We start from the raw sequence: 23,478 nt of genomic DNA on the forward strand, positions 1-23,478 counted from the left end.
GATAAAATTAAGCTTTTATTAATCACTTGGCAAGAAATTTGGGTGTTCACAGGAGCAGGAAAACAGCGCAGATAGAAATATACAATACCAAACAAAACAACGTACAACAAACAAAATCGGCAAACAACTGGACAAAACAACAAATGAGGAAACACCTGCACATGTATTGGTCAAGGACATATTTAAAGCTTCTGATAAAAATCATACATTGTGCAAAGAAGCATTAACCAAATGACCACAACAGGTATTTAAAGTGTTCAGGTGTCTCAAGTGTTAGGTATTCAAGTGTCCAAAGTAGATGTATTGACAAACACATAATTCAAATTGTCAAATGTCTGGGTGGATGGTGGGGCATTGGTGCTGCTGTACAGCTCCATGGCTGTTGGCACAGAGGAGCGCCTCAATCACTCCGTCTTACACTCTGCTGGAGCTCATCCAGACTGCTAAATTACAGAGTTGGTGTTCCTCACCAGCTTTTTAGTCTGTTGGTTTCCATAACCCTGATGCTGCTTCCCGAACACACCGCAGAGAAGAACAGCACACACTTTCCTATTAGTCTTATTTTGTTGATCTGAATTTTTAATTTGCAATTCTGAATCCTTTAGTTTTTATGCTGCCTTTGGAGTTTCCTCTGCTGTTGTGTAAAGCACTGTGTTGTTATGAAAAGTAATGAAGTCTGACTGATGGATTCAAAGATATGTCAAAGTATACAAATTCATCAAAATGTGCCACAGTGTATAATTGTTAGCATGTTCCAAAATGTCCATTAAAAACGTCAGTGTAATGAGTCAGAAAATCTTATATAGGTTGTACTAAAAATGTGTCAAACACTGGGATATCAGAAAAAATGTCATTGCATAACATGCCATAAAAATGTGCCTTAAAATATTTGTGCCATAATATGATATAAAAATGGAACACAATAAAGTATGTCAAAAAAAATCAAGGATTAGTGAGACAATTAAAATGTGAGTTAATTAAAGATGAATTAAAGCAATGATACTTGTTGACTCTACATTATAATGGACAGTCTGTCTGAAAACACGTCACATGTCTATTTACACACTGACAGAGCTGTTGGTCACAACGTTAATGAAGAGATGGAGGATAACAACAACATGTTCCTCCTACAATAATATCTCCTAAAGTTCAGCTGAAGAACACGAGGCTTCAACCGTCTGAGTCAAACTCATCTTCAGAGTTAAAGTCATTTTACACTGAAAGTCCCTCTTTGTGAAGCTCAGACTGTTGAGAGCAACACAAACAGGAAGTGTGTGTTTCAGCACTGAGAGTCATCTCCACTTCTTCTGATTCCTCTGTCAGTCACTGCTGGATGAAGCTCTCCTCTCCTCTTCACTCTCTGTAGACAGATCACCTCCAGCTGTAGAGAAGAAGAAGAAGAGCAGAGATGATGAATCTCAGAGACTTCAGCAGCTGTCAGTCAGTGATGCAGCAGGGACTTCAGTCCTGTTCAGACCAGATGTGCAGCAGCTGTGTAGCGTAGCCTGCTTCCTCTCAGCTCTCATGTTAACCACCAAACTGTTTCCATCTTTTTAAACCTGATGATTTTTGGACTTTTTATAAGTAACATTTTATTTTTCTTGTGAAGACGTGAAGATTTTAAATAGTTAATTATTGTTATTATTATTATTGTTGTTATAACGTGGTGTAATCAGAGTTGATGACGGAGCATGCTCTTATTTTGTAAGGTCCGGAGTTGACAGGAAGCGGTTCCAGCAGAAACACTTGTCTGATCACAGTTGCCGTGGTGATCGGTGATGAAGACTGGCTTCAGTGTGTTCTCTTCAGGTGGGCTGATGAAGAGCATCAGTCAGAACCAGTCTCCATCATCTCCTCCTGGACCTTCACACAGGAACATTACTGCTCTGAGATCAGTCTGAGATTAGAGCCAGTGACTGTGAGTCTTCATCAGACTGATCTCAGAGCAGTGACAGATCAAACTGTCTCTGTTCATCTGTGAGGCTGTCAGCTGTTATCAGCTTTACTTCCTGTCCACATCAACACAACGACAACAGACGTCTTCACATCAACTCAGACACATGATCACAACAAGCTTCTGGCTGCTCTGATTGGCCGACTGTCCTCTCTCTGTCTTTCTGTCCAATCCTGAAGCCTGTCACCGTTCTCCTCTCACAGCTTCACTGAGAAGGATGGAGGTTTACAGGAAACACTGGATCTTTGCTCTGATACTGAGTTTACTACAACACTGCAGAGAGCAGCATGGACTGACTCCACCCCCCCTCCACCCCCCCACTGACCTCAGAGGCTCAGAGGACCCTTCTTTCCTGAATCCTGCAGGTAGTTGAGACTCAGGTCCAGGTGTTTCAGATGGGAGGGGTTGGTCTTCAGAGCTGAGGCCAGAGAAGAACATCTGATCTCTGACAAACTGCAGCTCCTCAATCTGAATAAAGAATAAAAAGTGAGTTTCAGAGACAAAGTTGCTGCTTGGAAGCGTTCAGTGTTTCATCATCTGTTCAGAGCTGAAGAAGCTTTAGAAAGTAGAAGTTTAGAAAATGAAAGTCAAACACCTGAACCAACAGGAAGCAGGTTCAAACAGTCAAATACAAAGAGTGAAAACAGCTCATTAATATTAATGACAACATGCTGCTGCTTCAATAAAGACGTAGTGACTCCACCTCTTAAACTCTGCCGGCTCCACCTGTGGCTCCATCTGTACAAACTCAGGTTGTGCAGCCACATTTATTAGATTCTACTAAAGATCCTCAAGTTTCCAAAGACAACAAACATGTGAGGCTGAACTCTGGAGACATGAGAACAAATGTATATAAACATGTTGAATGAAGCAGCTGATGGAAGCACAGAGACATAAAAACCTGCTGACTGACTTCAAATATTAAACTGCTCAAACTTCTTCAAAGTGCTGAAACCAACAGATACACAACTTGTTATTATGACGTGTTGGGTTTGAATATTTCACTACAAACATCACAGAGCCTTAGAAAAGAGGTGGAGCCATCAGCTATTGATTATAGATTAGTTATTGTCTGACAGATTAAATGTGTTTCTGTTGTTGTTTTAAAAAGTCATGAGGTGAAATCTGAAGAGAAACAGTCACTGGACTAAAACCAGAGAAGAAGAAAAACAGACTTCACCATGAAGATCCTCAGTGTGGATCAGTATAATATCAGCCTCATGTCTGCAGGTTAGAGTCAACACAACTTTCACATCACATTCATCTCAGCACAGAAATAAAACATGGAGTCTGACCTCAGAGTCTCCAGTCGACAGTCAGGACTCTCCAGAAAACCACACAGCTCCTTCACTCCTGAATCCTGCAGCTTGTTGTTGCCCAGGTCCAGTTCTCTCAGGTGGGAGGGGTTGGACTTCAGAGCTGAGGCCAGAGAAGAACAGCTGATCTCTGACAAACTGCAGTCGATCAATCTGAATAAACAATAAAAAGTGAGTTTCAGAGACAAAGTTGCTGCTTGGAAGCGTTCAGTGTTTCATCATCTGTTCAGAGCTGAAGAAGGTTTAGAAAGTAGAAGTTTAGAAAGTAGAAGTTTAGAAAATGAAAGTCAAACACCTGAACCAACAGGAAGCAGGTTCAAACAGTCAAATACAAAGAGTGAAAACAGCTCTCATTAATATTAATGACAACATGCTGCTGCTTCAATAAAGACGTAGTGACTCCACCTCTTAAACTCTGCCGGCTCCACCTGTGGCTCCATCTGTACAAACTCAGGTTGTGCAGCCACATTTATTAGATTCTACTAAAGATCCTCAAGTTTCCAAAGACAACAAACATGTGAGGCTGAACTCTGGAGACATGAGAACAAATGTATATAAACATGTTGAATGAAGCAGCTGATGGAAGCACAGAGACATAAAAACCTGCTGACTGACTTCAAATATTAAACTGCTCAAACTTCTTCAAAGTGCTGAAACCAACAGATACACAACTTGTTATTATGACGTGTTGGGTTTGAATATTTCACTACAAACATCACAGAGCCTTAGAAAAGAGGTGGAGCCATCAGCTATTGATTATAGATTAGTTATTGTCTGACAGATTAAATGTGTTTCTGTTGTTGTTTTAAAAAGTCATGAGGTGAAATCTGAAGAGAAACAGTCACTGGACTAAAACCAGAGAAGAAGAAAAACAGACTTCACCATGAAGATCCTCAGTGTGGATCAGTATAATATCAGCCTCATGTCTGCAGGTTAGAGTCAACACAACTTTCACATCACATTCATCTCAGCACAGAAATAAAACATGGAGTCTGACCTCAGAGTCTCCAGTCGACAGTCTGGACTCTCCAGAAAACCACACAGCTCCTTCACTCCTGAATCCTGCAGGTTGTTGTTGCCCAGGTCCAGTTCTCTCAGGTGGGAGGGGTTGGACTTCAGAGCTGAGGCCAGAGAAGAACAGCTGATCTCTGACAAACTGCAGTCGATCAATCTGAATAAACAATAAAAAGTGAGTTTCAGAGACAAAGTTGCTGCTTGGAAGCGTTCAGTGTTTCATCATCTGTTCAGAGCTGAAGAAGGTTTAGAAAGTAGAAGTTTAGAAAATGAAAGTCAAACACCTGAACCAACAGGAAGCAGGTTCAAACAGTCAAATACAAAGAGTGAAAACAGTTCTCATTAATAGTTTCTGTTGTTTTAAAAAGTCATGAGGTGAAATCTGAAGAGAAAAAGTCGCTGGACTAAAACCAGAGAAGAAGAAAACAGACTTCACCATGAAGATCCTCAGTGTGGATCAGTATAATATCAGCCTCATGTCTGCAGGTTAGAGTCAACACAACTTTCACATCACATTCATCTCAGCACAGAAATAAAACATGGAGTCTGACCTCAGAGTCTCCAGTCGACAGTCTGGACTCTCCAGAAAACCACACAGCTCCTTCACTCCTGAATCCTGCAGGTTGTTGTTGTTGCTCAGGTACAGGTGTCTCAGGTGGGAGGGGTTGGACTTCAGAGCTGAGGCCAGAGAAGAACAGCTGATCTCTGACAAACTGCAGTTCCACAATCTGAATAAAGAATAAAAGAAGTAGATTAAATGATTGATAATGGATCAGATATGTCCTAATCAATGATCTTTGTCTAAAATGAGTAGAGGGACTTTGTCCTTCTGTTATTGTGGATCATCATCATGTCAGCCTTCTACACACATCATCCACATGTCAGCACAACATTCATACACCTCTTCATGTCAACACAGATTCATCAGCTGCTGCTGACCTCAGAACAGTCTGTCAATACAGAATCAATATCTTACACACACACACACACACACACAGAAGAGAAGAACAACTGGAAACATGAGACAACAAATATTTAAAATGTCGTTCATTCGTTAAATCAAAGTGAATGATTCAAGTTCTGTGTGAAGATAAATCAGCTTCAGTTGTGGGATAAAGATATAAGATCTACAACAGTAACAGTCAGTGAACTGACCTCAGAGTCTCCAGTCGACAGTCTGGACTCTCCAGAAAACCACACAGACCCTTCACTCCTGAATCCTGCAGGTTGTTGTGACTCAGGTACAGGTGTCTCAGGTGGGAGGGGTTGGACTTCAGAGCTGAGGCCAGAGAAGAACAGCTGATCTCTGACAAACTGCAGTTCCACAATCTGAATAAAGAATAAAACAAGTAGATTAAATGATTGATAGTGGATCAGATATGTCCTAATCAATGATATTTGTCTAAAATGAGTAGAGGGACTTTGTCCTTCTGTTATTGTGGATCATCATCATGTCAGCCTTCTACACACATCATCCACATGTCAGCACAACATTCATACACCTCTTCATGTCAACACAGATTCATCAGCTGCTGCTGACCTCAGAACAGTCTGTCAATACAGAATCAATATCTTACACACACACACACACACACACAGAAGAGAAGAACAACTGGAAACATGAGACAACAAATATTTAAAATGTCGTTCATTCGTTAAATCAAAGTGAATGATTCAAGTTCTGTGTGAAGATAAATCAGCTTCAGTTGTGGGATAAAGATATAAGATCTACAACAGTAACAGTCAGTGAACTGACCTCAGAGTCTCCAGTCGACAGTCTGGACTCTCCAGAAAACCACACAGACCCTTCACTCCTGAATCCTGCAGGTTGTTGTGACTCAGGTACAGGTGTCTCAGGTGGGAGGGGTTGGACTTCAGAGCTGAGGCCAGAGAAGAACAGCTGATCTCTGACAACCTGCAGTTCCACAATCTGAATAAAGAATAAAACAAGTAGATTAAATGATTGATAGTGGATCAGATATGTCCTAATCAATGATATTTGTCTAAAATGAGTAGAGGGACTTTGTCCTTCTGTTATTGTGGATCATCATAACTCAACATAACTTTCACATCACATTCATCTCAGCACAGAAATAAAACATGGAGTCTGACCTCAGAGTCTCCAGTCGACAGTCTGGACTCTCCAGAAAACCACACAGCTCCTTCACTCCTGAATCCTGCAGGTTCTTGTTGTGACTCAGGTCCAGTTCTCTCAGGTGGGAGGGGTTGGACTTCAGAGCTGAAGCCACGACTTCACAGTGAGACTCTGAGAGTTCACAACCAACAAGTCTGTGATCAGAGAAAATATGAAATCTGTTAGAAGAAGATTTAATTCATAATAAAAATACAGTTGATGTCAATCTTGTTTCCTTTTTGCCTCTGAGCTCTTACTCTTAGTGGCTGCTGGGAGACACCTGGTGATGTCTCCAGGTGTATAGCCCTTGAGACAGGTTTGTTTTAACCCGATACAACATTTTGAAATTAAGCCACACCTGAACATAAAAAACATGTTGACTGATTTTGGGGAGATGGAAGAACATGAATTCACATCCTACCTGCCTCCATGTCCAACACTTCCCTCAAGCAGAGTTTCCTCTTTTCTACATTTCCCTCCTCTGCTACTGGCCCTGCTTTAATTTGGTTAGTGTTGCAGTCTGAAGGTCTGTGGCTTCAAATGATTGTGCCATAAAAACAGAACAGTCTTTTAGAACTGTTTTCAAGAATAACTTGGAAATAAATTGGAACCATAGAAATCTTTTATTTTTCCAGAATCTGAAATCTGAAGTTGTTGTTCATAATCATCACTTATGTGACTTCAGCTTGGTGAAATGTTTGTGTGGAAGCAGATGCAGCTTCTGTCAAGTTCAAATCAGCAGCAGCAGAAGATCTGTGAGTCTGTGTTTGATTTTCATCAAGTGTCTTATTTAAAAATTAAAAACATTTTTAAAAATGATGCAACTTCTCTACTGATCTATATCACAAACATTACAACTGGTTTCACCTTCTTCTTGTAGTAATAACAACACAAAGTCCTTTGTCTTCTCCAGTTTACTGTTTAAATCCTCAACCAATGAAAAACTGAACCTTCAAACATTTGAACTGAATATAAAACTACAACAGCTCCAGTCAGTGAACTGACCTCAGAGTCTCCAGTCTACAGTTTGGACTCTCCAGTCCAGCAGACAGAAGCTTCACTCCTGAATCCTCCAGGTCGTTGTAGTTCAGGTCCAGTTCTCTCAGATGGGAGGGGTTGGACTTCAGAGCTGAGGCCACGACTTCACAGTGAGACTGTGAGAGTCGACAGTTAACAAGTCTGTGATGAGAGAAAATATAAGATCTGTTAGAATAAAATCAGATTGAATTTGTAATAAAAATACAGTGGATGCATATGATGACACAACATGATGATGTGATGAACATCTGCTCTTCACATCTGGGGTTCAGCTCATCTTCTCTCACTGTGTTTGACATGAAACAATAATCCTCATCACTCTCTCAGACCTGCAGAGTTTTAATGTGAATCTTTGTTTTGCAGATGAAGGAGGGAAAATGACGTCACGTTTATTCTTCATCATGTGATTTGATCCAGAGTCAGAATGAAGACATGTTGTTGAGAAGAACATTTTTACTGTCCACTGTTTTTAAACTGACTCCAGAACATTTCTTCTGAGTTCAGCTCAGTGAACAATTCAATCTAATCTGTGTTTGCTGCCTGGTTTTCACAGACTGTCATCAGGAAACATGACGTTGACCTTTGGTGTGTATAAGAAGACTGAATCCTCCATTCTGCTCTGATATACTCAGACCTGTGTTCCTGTCTGAAGCTCAACATTTCCTGATACGACTCCTCTACAGCAACAAGAGAGAAAACACCTGTGACTTTCTGTCTCATTTAACACAATATATGGAAAGACTTTAAAGCTCCACCATGACACTGAAAAGACTGTTCAATAATCAATAGATCACACTCTTGATCAGTTCAATACACTCAGGTTTAAATCTCCACTCTTGGTCTGGTGTGACCAGTAGTTTATGGAGGCTCATGTTAATGTGTGTGAACTTTAAATAGATGATGTTGGTAAATGACAGGACTGAGTCACTTCACTGATGATGACTTCTCTCTACCTGTGCAGCTGTTACATTATGTTTGATCATGAACCATTATCCCATCAGTGTTTGTTGTCACCACAGCTGCTGCTGTTCAGAGAAACTCACACTCACTGTGGAGAATTAAACAGTGGAAAGTAGCAGCTTTAATTAGAGCAGACTGTTTTTGTGTCATGTGATTTAAAGGGGGGGAGGCTCCGCCGAACATCCTCCATGCTCATCATGACTTCAGTCATCTCTGGAAAATGATTCAGGTCTTAGACAAACTTCACTAAACACCTGCTAGAACCTGCTCATCAGAACTTTACTGTGTCTGTGCTTCACTTCTTTCTAACTCTTCTGACTCCGCCCACACTGACTCAGGTGAGCTCACCTGAGGACATTTATCAGACTGCACACAGCTCCCTCTGGAGACACTAAAGGTTCATGTGCAGTCGTACTAACCAACACCTGGAAACACCTGGAAACACACTGAGGTGTAAGATCAGTGGAGTCCTGCTTTAATTTGTTTCATCAGGTTTGAATCAAACCAAAAGTCAAAACAACACAGAACAAATAAATGAAGCATCTAATAATTAATACAAATAAACAAAATAACTGTTTTAATTCATTTAACAGCAACAATCACAACCAACTGAAGAATCTACATGTTGGAGCTCACAGCTTTTACAACACCTCCAGAAAAAAACACAACTTCATGAGAAGAAATGAAAACTGTGTTTATCTGAACTTGATTCAACCATTAATCTAATCCACTGATCAATAATTATAATGATCATGTCTGGACTCACCGAGCCTTCCTGCAGTTCCTCACAGCTGGGATCAGTCTCCGTCGTCCCTCCAATGATGTCTTGTACTTCCACAGGTCCAACTCCTCCAGAACCTCCTCTGACATCTGCAGCATGTAGGCCAGAGCTGAGCAGTGGATCTCAGAGAGTCTCTGCTTTGATCTGTTCTCTGACTTCAGGAACTCTTGGATCTCCTGATGAACTGAGTGATCCTTCATCTCCATCAGACAGTGGAAGATGTTGATGCTTCTGTCAGGAGAGATATCATCTCTGTTCATCTTCTTCAGGTTGTTGATGGCTCTCTGGATGGTTCCTGGACTGTTCTCTCTCTGACCCAGCAGACCTCCTAAGAGCCTCTGGTTGGACTCCAGAGAGAGGCCATGAAGGAAGCGAACAAACAGGTCCAGGTGACCATTTTTACTTTGGAGGGATTTCTCCATGGCTAACCTCAGGAAGTCATCCAGGGTTAAATCAACATGTTGTTTCCACAGGAAGTTCTCCAGGACCTCTGTCTTCCTGTTGGTGTAACAGTGGAACATGTAGACTGCAGCCAGAAACTCCTGAACGCTCAGATGAACAAAGCAGTAGACTGTTTTCTGGAAGATCACACTCTCTCTTCTGAAGATCTCAGTACAAAGTCCTGAGTACACCGAGGCCTCTGTGACATCAAGACCACACTGCTCCAGGTCTTCTTGGTAGAACATGATGTTTCCTTTCTCCAGATGTTCAAACGCCAGCCTCCCCAGCTTCAGAAGAACTTCCCCGTCAGCCTCCGTCAGCTCCTGTGAACTCGTCTCACGTCCCTCATGGTACTTGTTCTTCTTCCTCTGTGTCTGAACCAGCAGGAAGTGTGAGAACAGGTCAGTCAGGGTCTGGGGCAGCTCTCCTCTCTGGTCTGTGGTCAACATGTGGTCCAGAACTGTAGCAGTGATCCAGCAGAAGACTGGGACTTGACACATGATGTGGAGGCTCCTGGACGTCTTGATGTGTGAGATGATTCTGCTGGACAGCTCTTCATCACTGGATCTCCTCCTGAAGTACTCCTCCTTCTGGGCTTCAGTGAAGCCTCGTACTTCTGTTACCCTGTCCACACATGTAGGAGGGATCTGATTGGCCGCCGCAGGTCTGGAAGTTATCCAAACGAGAGCCGAAGGAAGCAGATTCCCCCTGATGAGGTTTGTCAGCAGCACGTTGACTGATGACTCCTGTGTGACATCAGACACAGACTTCCTGTTGTTGAAATCCAGTGACAGTCTGCTTTCATCCAGGCCGTCAAAGATGAACAGAACTTTACAGACAGCGAGCTGCTCTGCTGTGACCTTCTGTAATGTTGGATGGAAAACATGGAGCAGCCTGAGAAGACTGTACTGCTGATCTCTGATCAGGTTCAGCTCCCTGAACGAAAGCAGAACCAGCAAACTGACATCTTGGTTCTCCAAGCCCTCTGCCCAGTCCAGAGAGAACTTCTGCACTGAGAAGGTTTTTCCAATGCCAGCAACGCCGTTGGTCAGAACCACTCTGATGGGTCTCTGTTGGTCAGGTGAGACTTTAGAGACGTCTTCTCTCTGTTGGTCAGGTGAGACTTTAGAGACGTCTTCTCTCTGTTGGTCAGGTAAGACTTTAGAGACGTCTTCTATCTGTTGGTCAGGTGAGACTTTAGAGACGTCTTCTCTCTGTTGCTCAGGTAAGACTTTAAAGATGTCGTGGCACCTGATTGGAGCGTCATGGAGGGTCTCCATCTTGGAAGTTGTCTCCAGCTGCCTCACCTCATGTTGGGTATTAACCTCTTCACTCTGTCCCTCTGTGATGTGGAGCTCAGTGTAGATCCTGTTGAGGAGGGTTCCACTTCCTGTTCCATCAGTTCCTTCAGTCACACGTTCACATCTGCTCCTCAGACTGATCTTTTGTTGATGTAAAACCTCCTGCAGACCACTATCTGCTGAAAGAGAAGAGACAACGTCAGACTGAAGAAAGAGAATCTAAGAATTATTTTCATCAGCTGCAGAAAAACTAAAGAGAACAAAGAAAAGATTTTAATGTTGTGGTATTTATAATCATCTTAAATGTCGATGCTGTGTGATGTAACAAATGACTCTGTATGAAACAACAGGTCCTGGTTTCAGAATGATGACATCATCATACAGATGTTCAGTCTCACTTTGTTCAGTGCTGGTCTGACTGGCTGTCTGCAGTCCAGGTCTTGTTCTGGGTCTTTGTCCACACTGGGGACAGGAGGAGTCTCCTGAAGAACCAGACTGGTCCCAGTATGAGGTGAAGCACTTTCTGCAGAACCAGTGTCCACAGCTGGTAGAGACTGGATCCTTCAGGACGTCCTGACACAGAGCACAGCTGGACGGCTGCTCCTCCACAGAGACACCTCTCTTCTTCTCTCTGTGAAGACATTTCTTTATCACTAACGTGTCACAGTCACAGGTCGACATCTGTGTTCTGATTGGTTTGCAAACTCAAGAGGGCGGGGCTTCAGTAACATGAGCCGGCCAGAGGGCAGAGACCAGAGGAGGAGAGAGAGAGAAAGTAGAGGAAGACGAGTGGAGAGCTGAATGAAGACCTGGTCCTTTTCAAAATAAAAGTGTCTCTGTATCTGCTGCTTGAATCTTTACTGTGACTTCAGCTTCAAGGCTCAGACGTGTAAATCATTAAAGTGTCACCTCCAACATGGAGACACTGTGTTTCTTCTCTGTCCTTCTGTTCACTGAACAGCTGTTGATATGAAATCAGCTGATTGTGGGCGTGTCTGAATCCATCTATGGGAACTGTGAAGGTGGCGATCAGGCTCGTGTTGGTGCACCAACTCTCACACTGACTGAGGTTGATGAAACAGTAACATGAGGACGAACTGTTGGGTCTCTGTAAATAATATTAGAAAGAGAAGGTCTAGACCTGCTCTATTTGGAAAGTGCTTTAAGATAACTTCTGTTGTGAATTGGTGCTATAATAAGAAAAGAAATAAAGAAAAGAGAAAGAAACGCTCTGCTTTATCAATCTGATGAAAAGAGTGTGTGTGCATGTTTCTGTTTCTGAGGTTTGGTTGTGAACCTACACAGAGTTTTATGGATGTGGCTCCTGGTTTCTCCCTGTTTCCTTCACATATGTCTAATAACTGAATCATCTTCAGCTCAGTTTACAGTAGAAAAGGTCTCTTACTGTGAGTCTGAGGGTCCAGGTTCAGTACTGAAGGCTGGAGGGTTAAACTCTTTGGACCAGTGACTCCTCATAGACGGACAGATGGATCCCGGAGACTCTGCTCTCAGTCTGTGGTTCTGACCTCTGCAAACACAAACATGTTTTTATTCATTTCATATTGATCACTGATCAATTCTCTGATGACAGAGGCATTGTGGGAAGTCTACACTGACGTCACCATCCAGCACCACACACTGCACTGAAGGATGGAAGCAACACACCAGCATCCATAAACACTGTTGTGTCAGTCAGTCATTAAATGTGTCTGGTCTCCAGCTGTTGATGACCTGTCTCACATCAGCTCTAAAGAAGCAGAGTGATACAAAGGTGAGAGGAGCGGATCAGAAACTGCCACTGCTCAGCATCTGTATCCTCAACCTCAGCTCCACTGTGTCAGCATCTGGATGTACCTGGTCAACAGTCCTCCCCCTTCAGCCCAGGGAAAAGAGACATGAAGACAAAACAACATCAGGACTAAAACAAACAGCTGCTGATGTGTTTGCTCTTCTTCTTGCTCATTGGCTCCTACTGAAGATGTGAATCTGTAAAAACTTCCCTTTAATTACTGGCCTCTGTAAATCAGTCATGTTCATCAGCTGCAGAAAAACTAAAGAGAACAAAGAAAAGATTTTAATGTTGTGGTATTTATAATCATCTTAAATGTCGATGCTGTGTGATGTAACAAATGACTCTGTATGAAACAACAGGTCCTGGTTTCAGAATGATGACATCATCATACAGATGTTCAGTCTCACTTTGTTCAGTGCTGGTCTGACTGGCTGTCTGCAGTCCAGGTCTTGTTCTGGGTCTTTGTCCACACTGGGGACAGGAGGAGTCTCCTGAAGAACCAGACTGGTCCCAGTATGAGGTGAAGCACTTTCTGCAGAACCAGTGTCCACAGCTGGTAGAGACTGGATCCTTCAGGACGTCCTGACACAGAGCACAGCTGGACGGCTGCTCCTCCACAGAGACACCTCTCTTCTTCTCTCTGTGAAGACATTTCTTTATCACTAACGTGTCACAGTCACAGGTCGACATCTGTGTTCTGATTGGTTTGCAAACTCAAGAGGGCGGGGCTTCAGTAACATGAGCCGGCCAGAGGGCAGAGACCAGAGGAGGAGAGAGAGAGAAAGTAGAGGAAGACGAGTGGAGAGCTGAATGAAGACCTGGTCCTTTTCAAAATAAAAGTGTCTCTGTATCTGCTGCTTGAATCTTTACTGTGACTTCAGCTTCAAGGCTCAGACGTGTAAATCATTAAAGTGTCACCTCCAACATGGAGACACTGTGTTTCTTCTCTGTCCTTCTGTTCACTGACAGGTCTACAGACTGGTGGAGCACACACAGCTGTTGATATGAAATCAGCTGATTGTGGGCGTGTCTGAATCCATCTATGGGAACTGTGAAGGTGGCGATCAGGCTCGTGTTGGTGCACCAACTCTCACACTGACTGAGGTTGATGAAACAGTAACATGAGGACGAACTGTTGGGTCTCTGTAAATAATATTAGAAAGAGAAGGTCTAGACCTGCTCTATTTGGAAAGTGCTTTAAGATAACTTCTGTTGTGAATTGGTGCTATAATAAGAAAAGAAATAAAGAAAAGAGAAAGAAACGCTCTGCTTTATCAATCTGATGAAAAGAGTGTGTGTGCATGTTTCTGTTTCTGAGGTTTGGTTGTGAACCTACACAGAGTTTTATGGATGTGGCTCCTGGTTTCTCCCTGTTTCCTTCACATATGTCTAATAACTGAATCATCTTCAGCTCAGTTTACAGTAGAAACAGTCTCTTACTGTGAGTCTGAGGGTCCAGGTTCAGTACTGAAGTCTGGAGGGTCATGTTTGGACCGATAACTCCTCATAGACGGACAGATGGATCCCGGAGACTCTGCTCTCAGTCTGTGGTTCCGACCTCTGCAAACACAAACATGTTTTTATTCATTTCATATTGATCACTGATCAATTCTCTGATGACAGAGGCATTGTGGGAAGTCTACACTGACGTCACCATCCAGCACCACACACTGCACTGAAGGATGGAAGCAACACACCAGCATCCATAAACACTGTTGTGTCAGTCAGTCATTAAATGTGTCTGGTCTCCAGCTGTTGATGACCTGTCTCACATCAGCTCTAAAGAAGCAGAGTGATACAAAGGTGAGAGGAGCGGATCAGAAACTGCCACTGCTCAGCATCTGTATCCTCAACCTCAGCTCCACTGTGTCAACATCTGGATGTACCTGGTCAACAGTCCTCCCCCTTCAGCCCAGGGAAAAGAGACATGAAGACAAAACAACATCAGGACTAAAACAAACAGCTGCTGATGTGTTTGCTCTTCTTCTTGCTCATTGGCTCCTACTGAAGATGTGAATCTGTAAAAACTTCCCTTTAATTACTGGCCTCTGTAAATCAGTCATGTTCATCAGCTGCAGGAATATGATCTTTGATCAGATCATTTAACAAGAAACAAGCGGCCAGTATCAACACACTGATGAGACAGAAGAACCAGGAAGAAGTTATTTTCTGTTCCAGTGACGTCGACTGCAGCAGCTCAACACACTGAACACTGTTACAGAGACAGTTTGGAGGTTCACAGGTCTGTAGCAGGTCTCTTACTGTGATTCTGAGGGTCCAGGTTCAGTACTGAAGGCTGGAGGAATGTCATTTGACCGGTCACTCTTCATCGACGGACAGATGGATCCTGGAGACTCTGCTCTGTCCTCCTCTTCCTCCACACAAACACTCATCTTCAGGACTTCAGTCAGTCTGAGAGGGAAACCAGTAACACTGACTGAGACACACAAGAATCAGGACAAACCAGTCTGTTCTACTGTCACACCCAAAAATACCAAACAAAAACTAGAATTACTGCTTCGCAGTTGTATGCCTCCGCCACTCAGATTAGTTTCAAATTACATCCATGTTTATCCAGGGTCGCCAGTGAGGTCACCTCAACCTTTGACCACCAAAATCTAATCACATAATCTTTGAGTCCAAGTGAATGTTTGTGACAAATTTGAGGAAGTTCTGTCAAGGCGTTACTGAGATATCATGTCCACGAGAACGGGACGGACGGACTGACTTACTATGTATGACTCTTCTTCCTTCCACAGTCCACAGGGACAAACTGACTCTGAGACTTTGACAGTAAAATAATAATGTTGGGGCGTCAAGTGGCGCAGTGGGTAGAGCAGGCGCCAAAGTCCTCGCCACAGTCGGTTCGAATCCCACATCGGACGGCCCTTTACTGCATGTCATTCCCCCTCTCTCTGCCTCCCCATTTCCTGTCCCTCTCTACTGTGCTATCATAAAGGCATAAAAAGCCCCCCCAAAAAAATTTACAAAACAATGTCGTGTTAACACTCACCCACCTCAGTTTCTCTCCCCCTGCTTTGTCCAGTTAAAATGGCATCTGAACCTACTGAACACCTGCAGTTTTAATGACTCCTCCCCTCTGCAGTTACAGGAAATCATGAGTCTGTGTACCTGTGTATGTTGTTCACCAGTTACAATTTGTTTAAATTAGTTTCAATTTTCTAACTGTTAAAATTAAAATTAATGTGCTTTTAATTAATCAAATCTAATTTAATGTTGTTGTTTTTTACAGAATACAAAATATACAAATAATGTTAATGATAATTATGAGAGAGAGTGAGAAGGGAACCCACTTGCTGCAGATATAATGCTGCCATCTGCTGGGTAACTCTTGGTCTTACATCCATTTGGACGTATTCAATCCGACACCATGAATGAATAGTGAGTTAGGATGCAGCGGTGGTAGAAGAGGTGCTGAGATATTCTAATTAAGAAAAAGTAGCAGCATCACAGTGACACTACATTATAAAAGTCCTGCATTCAACAGCCTACTTAAGTAAAGGCACAGAGGTATTATTATGAACTGAGAGTATCAAAAGTAAAAGGTACTAATTAGGCAAAATGCTTCAATTCTGTGTTTTATTTATATGTATATTACTGAATGATTATTTATTCAGTTACACTTCTGCTGTAAATTTGTGACTGTAACTTTAATGTTAGGTGTGTGAACACCAGGTAAGAAGCTAGAAATAAGTTAAGGACTTTATTTTTCTCATTAAGTCTCATATTATATTTTTTATAAATTTGTTTCTCCCATGATTCTTAACTTGGAGGTCAGGGCCCTCTGGGGGGTCATGATGGATGGTGGGCTCTTGGGAAAGATGCTAAATATGAAATAAAAGCACACAAAACGATGTCCCTTTGTTCTTGAGTAAGTGCATGAAAGACTTGGATAACAGCACCGCCTACAGGCCACTTCATCAAAACACACCTGGTCCTGAGACCAACTCAGGTTACTTCTCCTGTGCAGTTGGACTGCAGAGACATGAAGCCAGTTCTAATTGGTGGGAGAATGAGATTCGAAAATGCTGACACTAAAAAACAGTCAATAGAGAAAGAATAAGGGTGCATTTGAGCCAGCAATTGAGTAGGCTGTGTGTTTGACAAGCTCTGCTGAAATCCGTTTAAAAAGTTTTTTTTAAGGCGCCGTATTCTCACAAAAAATTAAAAAATATTGCTCTAAGTTGTTTACTTAAACTTTTTGCCGGTTCAGTTTTGGTTTTAACACTTCAATGGCCAACAATTTGTGGAAGTACAAGTTCGACCCTACTGCGGGGCCTAGAGCCGTGGCCTCGGGTGCTTCACACACCGGCGGCAGCAGCAGCAGCAGCAGCAGCAGCAGCAGCAGCAGCAGCAGCCCCTCTCGGCCAGGTGACCAAATGAAAGACTTCAGACTTAAACCCTATAGAGCATTTTACCTGCTAAAGAAGAGACTGAAGGGAGCAACCCCCCAAAATAACCAACAACTGAAAGAGGCTGCGGTGAAAGCCTGGAAAAGCATCACAAAAGAAGAATGTAAAAGTTTGGTGATGTCAATGGCTCACAGGCTTGATGCAGTTATTGCAAGCAAAGGATTGGCAACTAAATATTAAGTCTTATTCACTTTAATCTATTTTAACTCTGTCTGTTCCAATACTTTTGCTGACCTAAAAATTTGGTTCTCCGTTACAAATAATGTTATCTTCTAAGTTGTGTATCAGATCCAGATGTAAATACCTGGAAATAAAAGCTGAAATGTTGATCTCTTGTCTCATATACATCTTTTGATGTCAAACCAAAATGTTTTCAGTCTACAGCAAAAATAAAGGAATTGGCCTCACTGTTCCAATACTTTTGGAGGGGAGTGCACATCTGCAGACACATCAGTGATGGTAAGACAGTCTGGTGTGTCATTAAAGGAGCATTCATTTTTGTTCTTGACAACAAACCAACAGTGTTTTCCTCCGTCTCTCATCTCTTCCCTCCTCTGTCTGTGGCTCTCAGCTCTGAACTCATTGGTTCCTACTGAAGATGTGAAACTGTAAAAATTTCCCTTTAATTACTGACCTCTGTAAATCAGTCATGCTCATCAGCTGCAGCAAAAATATGATCTTTGATCAGATCATTTAACCAGAAACAAGCAGCCAGTATCATCACACTGATAAGACAGAAGAACCAGGAAGAAGTTATTTTCTGTTCCAGTGACGTCGACTGCAGCAGCTCAACACACTGAACACTGTTACAGAGACAGTTTGGAGGTTCACAGGTCTGTAGCAGGTCTCTTACTGTGATTCTGAGGGTCCAGGTTCAGTACTGAAGGCTGGAGGAATGTCATTTGACCGGTCACTCTTCATCGACGGACAGATGGATCCTGGAGACTCTGCTCTGTCCTCCTCTTCCTCCACATAAACACTCATCTTCAGGACTTCAGTCAGTCTGAGAGGGAAACCAGTAACACTGACTGAGAGATAAGACACACAAGAATCAGGACAAACCAGTCTGTTCTACTGTCACACCCAAAAATACCAAACAAAAACTAGAATTACTGCTTCGCAGTTGTATGCCTCCGCCACTCAGGCTAGTTTCAAATTACATCCAAGTTTATCCAGGGTCGCCAGTGAGGTCACCTCAACCTTTGACCACCAAAACCTAATCACATAATCTTTGAGTCCAAGTGAATGTTTGTGACAAATTTGAGGAAGTTCTGTCAAGGCGTTACTGAGATATCATGTCCACGAGAATGGGACGGACGGACAGACTTACTATGTATGACTCTTCTTCCTTCCACAGTCCACAGGGACAAACTGACTCTGAGACTTTGACAGTAAAACAATAATGTTGGGGCGTCAAGTGGCGCAGTGGGTAGAGCAGGCGCCAAAGTCCTCGCCACAGTCGGTTCGAATCCCACTTCGGACGGCCCTTTACTGCATGTCATTCCCCCTCTCTCTGCCTCCCCATTTCCTGTAACTCTCTACTGTGCTATCATAAAGGCATAAAAAGACCCCCCCCCAAAAAAAAAAAAATTTACAAAACAATAATGTCATGTTAACACTCACCCACCTCAGTTTCTCTCCCCCTGCTTTGTCCAGTTAAAATGGCATCTGAACACCTGCAGTTTTAATGACTCCTCCCCTCTGCAGTTACAGGAAATCATGAGTCTGTGTACCTGTGTATGTTGTTCACCAGTTACAATTTGTTTAAGTTAGTTTCAATTTTCTGACTGTTAAAATTAATGTGCTTTTTATTAATCAAATCTAATTTAATGTTGTTGTTTTTTACAGAATACAAAATATACAAATAATGTTAATGATAATTATGAGAGAGAGTGAGAAGGGAACCCACTTGCTGCAGATATAATGCTGCCATCTGCTGGGTAACTCTTGGTCTTACATCCGTTTGGACGTGTTCAATCCGACACCATGAATGAATAGTGAGTTAGGATGCAGCGGTGGTAGAAGAGGTGCTGATATTCTAATTAAGAAAAAGTAGCAGCATCACAGTGACACTACATTATAAAAGTCCTGCATTCAAAAGCCTACTTAAGTAAAGGCACAGAGGTATTATTATGAACTGAGAGTATCAAAAGTAAAAGGTATTAATTAGGCAAAATGCCTCAATTCTGTGTTATATTTATATGTATATTACTGAATGATTATTTATTCAGTTACACTTCTGCTGTAAATGTGTGGCTGTAACTTTAATGTTAGGTATGTGAACACCAGGTAAGAGGCTAGAAATAAGTTAAGGACTTTATTTTTCTCATTAAGTCTCATATTATATTTTTTATAAATATGTTTCTCCCATGATTCTTAACTTGGAGGTCAGGGCCCTCTGGGGGGTCATGATGGATGATGGGCTCTTGGGAAAGATGCTAAATATGAAATAAAAGCACAGAAAACGATGTCCCTCTGTTCTCGAGTAAGTGCATGAAAGACTTGGATAACAGCAACGCCTACAGGCCACTTCATCAAAACACACCTGGTCCTGAGACCAACTCAGGTTACTTCTCCTGTGCAGTTGGACTGCAGATACATGAAGCCAGTTCTAATTGGTGGGAGAATTAAATCCGAAGATGCTGATACTAAAAAACAGTCAAGAGAGAAAGAATAAAAAGAAAGAAAAGCCAAAAGCAGGAAATATGAGGAAAAGGAGCAGGAGTACAACAAATACTAATCTTCTCAACACATAAACAAATTTACAACTTACAATCTTTACGTGAAATTGTTTTTTTTCCCACAGCCTTACTAAAGGTGAAAGACCCTGGATTGTGCTTGGGTTTCTGTCGAGTCTCTGCAGGGCTCTCAGAGTTAATATGAAGACTGTTTGAACAGCTGATCCTCACACCGTCACCCTGTCAGTGTCTCGTGAAGCGTCAGGTTCACTCAGGTTAACTGACGGATCAGAGAGCAGCTCTGTGTTCAGATGACAGCTGAATTGTGCTGCTGTTAAAGCGTTTCTGATCTGAACAAGACGGCGGTGAGATGCCTTCCACGACACAGACTCCAGCGGGAATTCACCGAGATCTGTCGACTTGCTGCGGTTTGAGCTCACAATGCAGAGAAAATAAAAAGCAGGTGAAGCTGATTGTTCCCACGTCAGCAGACACCTGCACCGCCGCGTCGAGACTCAGTTTGGTTTCTACTGTCAGCATGAAAGCACCAACAGCAGCACACATTTACACGAAGACAAACATCAGTCCTGTTTCTTACAAAATGCTAATAACCACAGACTGTTAAACATAGATGTAGCCTCTGTGACTTCAACCGTAGGTTTCTGGTGAAACGGTTTTGAAGCTGCTCCGCCGCTGCCGCCATTTTGGCAGTGTCTGACTAACTCCCGGCTAATTCAGAAATGGGCAAATATGTTGAGTGTGTGTGGAGCCGAGACTTCGGTTCATGTCGGATCAATATCTATGGCAAGCTTTTACTCCCGTTAGCATTGTTAGCACAGCTGGGCGTCTAGCTCGGAGGCTAACCCAACGCTAATCCACTGACTGGCTGATTAGCTGGTTAAGGGCTAACCCTAACCCTAGCAAGCCAGGTATGGCGAGAGTGCCAACATATATCATAGAATTTCACTCACCTCAAAAAACAGGGGCACAGACTTCCTCAACTTCTGTTCAACTTCTATTAACCAACAACAAGCCACATTATTTGTCCGAAATTCGTATGAAAAAAATCCTAACCGTTGAGCCTCTTCGTGTCTGGCCGTTATCTACGTCACTGACAAACTAATTCGAGGCACGTTCACGTTGTGACTGGAATTAGCTGATGTGACGCAGTTAACGGTCAGACACTAACCGTTTAACCGCTTCGTGTCTGAAAGATCTCGCTTCAGTTGCTTGGATGGTTTCACAAATATAGACTTTGACTTTATCTTAGATGTAACAGATAAACGTGTAAATTTGCACAAATCCCTTTATTTCTTGACTATCTTAAACCGGACTGTGGTGCAATGAATTCTGGGTAAATAAAACTTCTTTCAAAGTAAAAAATGGCCGACCAAGGACCCGCATCCAACCGACCGCTCAGCCCCGTTTACCCCAGCTGAACATGTTTGTCTTTGGGAAGAATTCAACTACAAGGACGTTTCACTTGAGAAATTCGACGAAGAGTGAAACAATGAAAAGAAAAATTTGATTTGGAAAAAAATTGCCGCGGTCTCTAAAAATAATTTCCCGTCTTATTGCTTTGTCCACAACAACGTAAGCAAACCACAAATTCTGATCTATGTTTTGCTGTTGTTGGGTGAGACGGGTCAGCGCAGGTGTCACTGATTACCATGAAGAATTGCTCTTAGATCTGAGTTAGTCTGTGGCTAAGGTCCAATGTTTTTGGCTTAAAATGAGTCAGTCTTTATGTTGTGAAACCATAAATATAATTTATAACATAACACTTGCATCAAGTACTAATACTTAGGTACATTTTCCTGATTATATTTACAGACTTTTACTTAAATAATATTTTCATTGCAGGACAATTTGTAATGGAGTTTTTCTTTTTACAGTGTGTGTGGTGTTAGTACTTTCACATGAATAAAGAATACCTGTTTGGCCAATAATGACTATGTGAAAACCATACTGTGCCATTCTGTGCTAAGCCAGGCCAGTATGGGATGGACTCAGTATTAAAAATAAGTTTCCACCCACCACATAATTGCAGCCTTGTCCTCTGGGCTTTAACAAACCCACTTATATATCCACTCCAGAAAATAGACTGGCCCGACTCAGATCTGCTTAACACACTGCAGAGCTGCAATTGAAAATCAATTGAGGGATGATGAATGGTGGCCATTAAGCTGCTATGGAGCTGGGCTGGATTCAGTAAATAAAGCCCAGTGATGCTTCGGTCTGAGAGCATCGAAGACGTTCAGTCGCTGGAGATGTTCGTTAGCTGGCAGCAGACTGTCAGACCTCATAAATGGTCCACGTCTCAGAATAAATTATATTTCCAATGTTAAGTGAATGGAGCAATAGCAGCGTCCCGAGGGCAGAAACCTGAGAGTCCTGGACCAGAACCAGGACAAGTTCATCTTCCCCATTTACTTTCAACTTAAAGATCCTGAACACGAAGAAGATCTGATCTGTTAAAACACCTTTTTCAACTCATGCTGTTGTTGAACAAACTCATGGAACTTTATTTTAAATTCTATTGGAGATGAAAAACTTTCCAAAGACATAAAATCTGTCAGTCTGAATTTTGAGAGAATGTCTAAAATTAGGTTGAATTTTGTGCTGTCAGTCATTTTATCACACAGGGACCTCATTCAGTAAAAAACACTGCAGGGCTCTTTGAAGTTGTTAAAATCTGTCACTTCCATCCAGATGGTGAAAGAGTCTCATTCAGCTCCTTCTCGTCCTGCACAAACTCCCTTCTCTTTGAGCTGTCAGTCACTCTATTCAAACTACCTTTAATTTTATTTTTCTCTCCAGTTTCCTGAGGCGGCCTGAACTCAGACAGGAGCAGCAGAAATCACAGGCCTCTGATCTCCAGGATTAGATGTTTTTATGCTTCATGACGTTAGATTCTGAACTTTAGAGAGCGACCAAACGGACAGTTTTGTTGATTACTGGGTAAGTGTTTCTATGAAATGTGAAACTAGAGTGAAAAAACGTTGTTGTTAATGTTTTTCAGTTTGCTGATTTTGTCTGATTTATAGTCTAAAATCTTAAGATATTTACAGGCATAAATGACAAAGAACAACAGAAAATTGTTACATTTGAGAAGCTAAAATCAGATCAATTTTGGAATTTTTGCTTCAAAAAAGATTGAAATGATAAATCGATTATCAAAATAGTTGCCAAATAATTTTCCATTGATCTACAAACTGATTAACTTACTAATCATTGCAGCACTAAGACAACCTAGAATCTGACTGGACAGATGTGTAAGGCTGCAGCGTTTCTTTTACGGAGCTCTCACCTTTGCTAAACTGATGTGGAACGTTTAAACAACTGACATCATCGCCATATTTAAAGTCCTGCCTAGTGTCAGCTGGTTTCAGTCTAGTATCAGCTGGTTCTCTGGACTCACATATACAGTATTTTAATACAGCTGAATTCACAATAAAGAAGTTCTCATTTACATGTTTTTCTGTTTCTCTTGTCATGAAAACAGAAGTTTGAAACAGCAACTGAGACGTGATCCATTAAGACGACATGTTAACCAGCTGTCACTTCCAAGCTCCTGCTAAAATCCTGATTTTATAACCACAACGTCGTCTGACGACATCACCAAACACATCAGTT

The 23,478-nt window shown here is 42.1% G+C and overlaps 2 protein-coding genes across 11 annotated transcripts in view; one reads left to right on the forward strand and one right to left on the reverse strand.

The window, feature by feature from the left end:
* The window catches only part of LOC130180308 (NACHT, LRR and PYD domains-containing protein 14-like), a 99,990-nt gene that overhangs the window by 49,755 nt on the left and 26,757 nt on the right, over positions 1-23,478 (forward strand). The gene's annotated exons all lie outside the window — the stretch shown is intronic.
* Positions 3-18,838, reverse strand: LOC130180309 (NACHT, LRR and PYD domains-containing protein 12-like). 10 transcript variants are annotated; one of them, XM_056393793.1, is made up of 16 exons: positions 18,792-18,838; positions 18,018-18,192; positions 14,994-15,143; positions 14,172-14,291; positions 12,345-12,467; positions 11,338-11,570; positions 9,183-11,118; positions 7,424-7,597; positions 6,397-6,573; positions 6,041-6,214; positions 5,440-5,613; positions 4,836-5,012; positions 4,268-4,441; positions 3,250-3,423; positions 2,280-2,422; positions 3-1,381 (listed from the first exon to the last, which is right to left on the reverse strand). In XM_056393793.1, the coding sequence occupies exons 2-15, from the start codon at positions 18,146-18,148 to the stop codon at positions 2,281-2,283; spliced, it is 4,059 nt and encodes a 1,352-aa protein (XP_056249768.1). In that variant the 5' UTR covers positions 18,149-18,192; positions 18,792-18,838; the 3' UTR covers positions 3-1,381; position 2,280. The 10 variants fall into 10 exon arrangements, with proteins under 10 accessions (XP_056249768.1, XP_056249767.1, XP_056249763.1 ...); XM_056393792.1 differs by having other exon boundaries at positions 18,788-18,814; XM_056393788.1 differs by lacking the exon at positions 18,792-18,838 and adding an exon at positions 18,495-18,723 and having other exon boundaries at positions 9,183-11,115.

The sequence above is a fragment of the Seriola aureovittata genome, chromosome 13 (assembly GCF_021018895.1).
Source record: "Seriola aureovittata isolate HTS-2021-v1 ecotype China chromosome 13, ASM2101889v1, whole genome shotgun sequence".
In the NCBI taxonomy this organism is placed as follows: domain Eukaryota; kingdom Metazoa; phylum Chordata; class Actinopteri; order Carangiformes; family Carangidae; genus Seriola; species Seriola aureovittata.